The sequence below is a fragment of the Lacerta agilis genome, chromosome 7 (genome assembly GCF_009819535.1).
Source record: "Lacerta agilis isolate rLacAgi1 chromosome 7, rLacAgi1.pri, whole genome shotgun sequence".
NCBI classification, from domain to species: Eukaryota; Metazoa; Chordata; class Lepidosauria; order Squamata; family Lacertidae; genus Lacerta; species Lacerta agilis.
In genome coordinates this window covers 20,538,400-20,544,903 of record NC_046318.1, presented here as the reverse complement: position 1 = coordinate 20,544,903, position 6,504 = coordinate 20,538,400, and the positions used below count along the sequence as shown (strand labels likewise).

At 42.8% G+C, this 6,504-nt stretch overlaps 1 protein-coding gene across 1 annotated transcript; it reads left to right on the top strand.

The window, feature by feature from the left end:
* Positions 1 to 4,976: 4,976 nt before the first annotated feature.
* Positions 4,977 to 6,098, top strand: RNF152 (ring finger protein 152). The gene has a single exon (XM_033154429.1). The coding sequence runs from the start codon at positions 5,150 to 5,152 to the stop codon at positions 5,759 to 5,761; it is 612 nt and encodes a 203-aa protein (XP_033010320.1). The 5' UTR covers positions 4,977 to 5,149; the 3' UTR covers positions 5,762 to 6,098.
* The last annotated feature ends 406 nt before the right edge of the window (positions 6,099 to 6,504 follow it).

Here is a 6,504-nt window from a genome sequence, read left to right as displayed (position 1 = left end):
GTATTATTGCTTATTTGTCTTCCTGGAAGGAAACCTGCTTGATCTTTATGTATATAGTCTTTCAGCACTCTTTTCAATCTTGTAGCCATAACATTTGCAAAAATTTTATAATCCACATTCAAAAGGGAGATTGGCCGATAATTTTTCATTAACGTTCTATCTGTATCTGGTTTTGGAATCAGTGTGATAAAGGCTTCTTTCCACGTCTCTGGTGCCCTATCTCCTTCTAATATTTTGTTGCAGATTTCTTTCAGAGGCTGCGAAAGCCAGTCTTTAAGAGTCTTATAAAACTTTGCTGTTAGTCCGTCTGGTCCTGGTGCCTTTCCTAGTTGCATGTTCTTAATTGCATCCTCAATCTCTTGGGTCGATATTGGGTGGTTGAGGGTTACTAATTTATCCTCTGGGACTTTTTGCAGACTGTTTTGTTGCAGAAATCGGTCTATCTCTTCTTCTTTTATCCTCTCCTCCTTGTACAGTTGCTTGTAAAATTTTTGAAAACACTTTCTGATTTCCTCCGGGTTCTCCACTATTTTCCCATTTACTGCTAGATTGCCGATGACATTTGCCTTTTGTCTTCTCTTCAATTGCCAAGCTAGTAGCTTTCCACATTTATTCGCAGATTCAAATGATCTTTGTTTCATCATTTTCAGTTTCCATTCTATATCTTGATTCATAATTTTAGCATACTGAGATTGCAAGTATTTAATTTCCTTTTGAATTCTTGAAGATTTGGGATGACCTCTTAACTCTTTTTCTTTAGCTTTGATTAATTTCAACAGTCTTTCCGTTTCCGCATTTTGTAATTTTTTCTTTTTTGCTTTTTCACTTATGAGGAATCCTCTCATTACCGCTTTACTTGCATCCCAGGCAATTCTTTTTTCTACCTCCGAGTTCCAATTGATTTGAAAATACTCCTTCATCTTTTTCACAGCTCTTTCTACCAGCTTGGTGTCTCTCATCAACGCGTCATCCATTCTCCATCTGAAAGAACCCTTGGAAACCATTTTGAGGGTTACCTGTACAGGATTATGGTCCGAATAAGTCTTTGGGCCGATTTCCGCTTTTTGTATTTTAGAAGCCAATTCATTCGATATCCAGATGTAATCTATCCTCGACCATGACTGCTGAGATTCACTATAATAGGTTGCCTCTGTATCGGTGGGGTTTTTTAACCTCCAAGCATCCTCCAGATTTAAATTGTCCACCATTTGAAAAAAAGTTCTAGGTAGTTTCCCATCATTTGTTAATTTGGTTCTTTGGGATCTATCCATTAAAGTGGAAACTGCACCATTAAAATCTCCAAGGCAAACTAATTTATAATCCAAATAGTCCAACAGCAAGTCATGTATTTTTTTGTAGAAAATTGACTTTCCATCATTCGGTGCATAAAGTCCCAGAATCAAGAATTTTTCGCCTTGTATTTTAATTTCAATTGCGATGTATCTCCCTTCTTCATCTTTAAATAACTGTCTTGGGCTGTATTTCTCCTTTGCATATATTACCACACCTCTCTTTTTGACCTTATCTGATGAGATGAACTCTTGGCCTAGCTTTTTGTTTTGTAATAATCTTCTATGTCGCCGAACTATGTGTGTCTCCTGTAAACATATAATGTCCAAATTCTTCTTTTCCAATCCATGAAATACTCTGCGTCTCTTTGGTCTCTGGTTCAATCCCCGCACATTCCATGTCATTAACTTCAGGGCCATTTTCCTCTGTTTTAATCTTCTCCTCCAGTTGCTTCTGATTTCTTGTCGTCTTCTGGGTCTTTATCACTTGGTCCTGGTACCAACGGGGGTGGAAGTACTCCTGGACGTCTGTATACAGATGATGGTTCAAGTGGCGTCTCTTTAAGCTCTTCCAGATGTTTGTCCAAAAATTTCTGCTTTTCAGCCAGGGATTTAATTCTTATCTTTTTTCCTCCAAATGTAAATGCAAGACCTTCTGGAAATTCCAAACTGAAGGAGATATTATTTCTTCTTAACTCCACAACCAGGTCGTTGTATGGAATTCTTTTGTCCAAAAAAAATCTGGGGATATCCTTATAAAAAATGACTTTGTTCCACTGTACCACCAAGTTATTTCTATAGTGCAGATCCAGAAAGAAATCCCTATCGTTTCTATCATGCAACACCAGCAAACAGTCACTGACTGTTTTGGTGCTTTTCTTCCCTCTGGATCCTCTAGGCCCGAATCTGAAGGCTTTCACTATGCGTGCTGCGACGTTTACTTCTTCCAATTCCCAATATGATGAAAATTGCTTCACAATAAAGGCTTTCAGGTCTTCACCTTCCAGTTCTGGAAGACCCCTGAGACGAATGTTCCCCTCCCTCTGGTGGAGTTGAAGAAAGGCAAGAGACTCTTCTACAGTTCTCTGTCGTGTGCCAATTCTCTCTAAATTCTCCAAGTCTATATTGTCCAATTTCTGTTCCACTTTTTTATTTTTTCTTTAACCACTTTAAATTCCTCAGAGTCTTTTTTCAAAGTTGTCACCTCCTGTGCTATTTTATTTATTTCATCTCTGTTCTTTCTTACATTCTCCTCAATTTGGCCAATTGATCTCTCCAATGTGTCAGTGGAATTTTTTATATCTGCTTTTAGGTCAACTTGGAGTTTTTCTATTGCAGAGTTGACTGTAGCATTAACTGATGTACTTATTGTATTGACTGAAGCCTGCGTTTGCTTCAACCCCTCAGTCACACTTTTGAGACCTTCTGCTATTTCTGCTACACTTGCAGCTAATTTCTCCATTTGTTCTTGTAAAGGTAGGGAAAAGGAGCCTTTTCTTTGTACAGAGCTAGCTGTTTTAGATCTAGTGCTCTCATGCATGTCCTGTGAGCTCTGTAATTGTAATCTCAAGGTCACTCCAGTTGCTGTGATAACCGTCTCAGACATTCACAGTGAAAAGCCAGCAGTCTTAAAAGTAAACACCAGGTGGCCAGCAATTCCCTCCTGAGAACAAAGAGACTGCTGAGCCAGGAGTCCCACAAAAGTCCAGTAATTAAACTTCTAAGCACAGAGTTCGCAGTTTTAAAGTCTCAAACTAGTTTCCAGTCAAAAAGAAGTTAGTTTTTAAATAGTCCAAGCCAGTAACTGTATTTCCCATGCAGTGTTACCACCAAGTCTTTATATTGAGCTGTAACTGGCCACAAAGTATCTAAAATGTCTCCACTGGTAAACAGTCACTGACACAATAGCAGAAGAAAAAATGGCAACAAATTATTGCAGCCCGCTACCGACCCCGAATCCTAATCCTGAGGGAGAGCGGTGTCTTCTTTTGCCATATCTCCTGTTTTTAAGTCTTTAAACATCCTTAAAACAACTTTTAATCCACTTTTAAAAAGTTTGGCAGAGTTCGCAAAACTTTTCCGTTAGTCGCGGCTTTGATCTTTTAGCGCTACCAAGCTCCGGCAAACAGTTCAAAGGGAGCAGGCTTCCTTTTAGCTTTTCTCTGTAAGTTATTACTCTCCAAAATTCTAAAATCAGTTCAGACGTTTTACTTACAGAGTTCCTTTTAAGACTTCTAGGTAGGAAGTGTCGGGTGCTCGCGTCTGGCGGGATCGCTGCTTTGATCCTCCGAAGGCAGTCGCCTCTTCAGCCCCGCACCAGAGCTTCACTCGCCTGATTTTCCCCCTTACGAGGGTCGATCAGGAGCGAAGATGGCACATCTGGGACCCACGAGGCAGGCGGTCCACGGGACGCTCTTCCCGTGGCTTTAAGGGACCCGTGGCGCAGGCACGGTAATCCCTAAAGCCTTGCGGAGGACGGAGCCGTCGGACTCCCGTCCGCCATTGACCGGCACCAAACCGGAAGACGTCAACAGAGCCTTTAAAGCCCTAAACGGCCTCGGTCCAGTATACCTGAAAGAGCATCTCCACCCCCATCGTTCTGCCCGGACACTGAGGTCCAGCGCCGAGGGCCTTCTGGCGGTTCCCTCACTATGAGAAGCCAGGGAACCAGGCAGAGGGCCTTCTCAGTAGTGGCACCCACCCTGTGGAACGCCCTCCCACCAGATGTCAGAGAGGAAAAACAACTACCAGACTTTTAGAAGACATCTGAAGGCAGCCCTGTTTAGGGAGGCTTTTAATGTTTAATAGATTACTGCATTTTAATGTTCTGTTGAAGTGTCATTGTCCAAGCATTACTGTCATGAAGACAGGTACTTCATAAACCTTGTGCTTACTGTATAGCTTAAACTCTGCAATATATATATGTATATGTATATGTATATATATATATGTGTGTGTGTGTGTGTGTGTGTGTGTGTATACACACACACACACACACACACACACACACACACACACACTTTATATGTGTTCCTGGTCACCATGGGTGTCTAACTTCAACTTGCAACTGCCTAACCTGTTCCTGAAAGTGAACTCCAACGTTTAAAGGTTTGCAGGGGCCTTCCCACTGAATGTGAACCAGAGGGTGGTTGCAATGATATTTGCAATGCTGTAAATTTCAGTCAAGTTAGGAGAAGAAATCTTTAGGTGTGTGTCCTCCCACTTTAACCTTCAAATTGGTTTTGGGTTATTCACCATTTGTTCAAAGCTTTTAGGAAGCTTTCCTATGAAGTCTGTTCATGAAGCATGAGAAACGAGAAAACTGTCCTTTTGATTCCTGCATGAAAATAGCCTTATTGACCAAGTAAAAATGTGCAGTTCAGGCTATTAGCCTGAAATGCTTTCTTCAAAAATCATTATAATCAGCTAAAAAGACTTAGGGTTTTTTATTATTATTATTCAATGTCCCTGGTATATGAGGCTAAAACCCATGGTTTGGTAATGTTTGTGCTTAGGGGAATTTATTAGCCGTAAGCATCATGCTTAAGATGCTACGGTTTTGCAAAGTTCAGTTATCCTTTACTCTTCCTCTGCATCAATAAAAGGATGTCTTTAGATCCCTCTCCCTCTTCAGTATTCCAGTATACGTTTATGATTAACTCTGTTTATTTTAAATTTCCCTCTCAGATATTGACGGACTCCCAGTCAGATGCTTCGCTACGGACTCCTCACCTCCTTTCGCCTGGTGGTAGAATACAAGCTAGTCACTGCGGGAGGCCAGGAACTGCTCCAGGCATTAGATTTGAGACCGGACAGCCGAACAACGTGATCTTCTCCCTGCTTTCGCCAGTTGGACCGCGATGGAGACTCTGTCCCAGGACATTCTGCTGGAATGTCAGATTTGTTTCAATTACTACAGCCCCCGGCGGAGGCCCAAGTTGCTGGACTGCAAGCATACCTGCTGCTCCGTTTGCCTTCAGCAGATGAGGACCAGCCAGAAAGACTTGCGGTGCCCGTGGTGCCGAGGCATCACTAAACTGCCGCCGGGCTTTTCCGTCTCCCAGCTGCCCGACGACCCAGAGGTCATTGCCGTGATTGCGATACCCCACACTTCAGAGCACACTCCCGTCTTCATCAAACTTCCCAGCAATGGCTGCTACATGTTGCCCTTGCCCATCTCCAAGGAGAGGTCCCTCTTGCCGGGAGACATTGGCTGCCGCCTGCTGCCAGGCAGCCAGCAGAAGTCTCTCACTGTGGTGACAATCCCAGCCGAGCAGCAGCCCTTGCAGTCCGGCATCCCTCAGGAGGGAGGCGACGAAGAGCAAGGCAGGAGGGGCATTGCGAAAAGCTCCACCTGGTCAGGGGTTTGCACCGTCATCCTGGTGGCCTGCGTCCTGGTTTTCCTCCTTGGGATTGTCCTACACAACATGTCGTGCATTTCCAAGCGTTTCACTGTGATCTCCTGCGGCTGAAAGGAGGCGGCTGCAACGGCAAATACCCATGCGGGCCAATTTTGGGGGTTTGGGAGGGTGGTTATGGTGGTGGCAGGATGCCCTGCGATGAAGCGCTGTTATTTGGACTGTCGTTCCACCATACTGAGTCATTGACACCAGGCCGGTTGCTGGTCCAGAGTCTAAAAGGACAGTGGCGCCTGTTGGTAGAGTATGGGAAACGTCCAATGCTTATCCGCTGGTAACAGCACCAAGGAAGATTGCATGCATCACCATAATCACTTAACAAATGAGCTGTAATTTATAATGATTTCATCATGTTACGAGATTAAAGATGTCTATTTAGCTGGTTCTACTACTACCAACTGATACAGGACATAGTCTCTCCCTTTCTCTCTCTCTTCAACAGAGTAGTCAATTTACAAATCAAAATGCTGTATGTTCAAGTAGAATTAAACATTGGCATTCGGAAAGGCAAGCTACCCAGTACTTTTCCAGACGTAGCGAAAACCGTAACTCTTCTCTTTTTAAGCGGCAACAGAGAAACTTGTGGGGGGAGTCATTTAGTCAATAAGGCTTCTTTTTGTATCTTTTAAATTGCACATTAATTACAACGGTTTAAAAAAAAATCTGTACCATAGTTATAGAAAGAGAACATTTTTCTAAAGCGTTGGAAGTATTTTGGATGTAATCTATATCTGTGTGTTTATGCGCATTCTGTTTTTCTTCTGTAGTTTTAAGTGATTTCCTCCCCCTCTCTTTTA

Coding starts and splice junctions, on each gene's coding strand:
- RNF152 (XM_033154429.1), top strand. CDS start 5,150: ATGGAGACTCTGTCCCAGGACATTCTGCTGGAATGTCAGATTTGTTTC.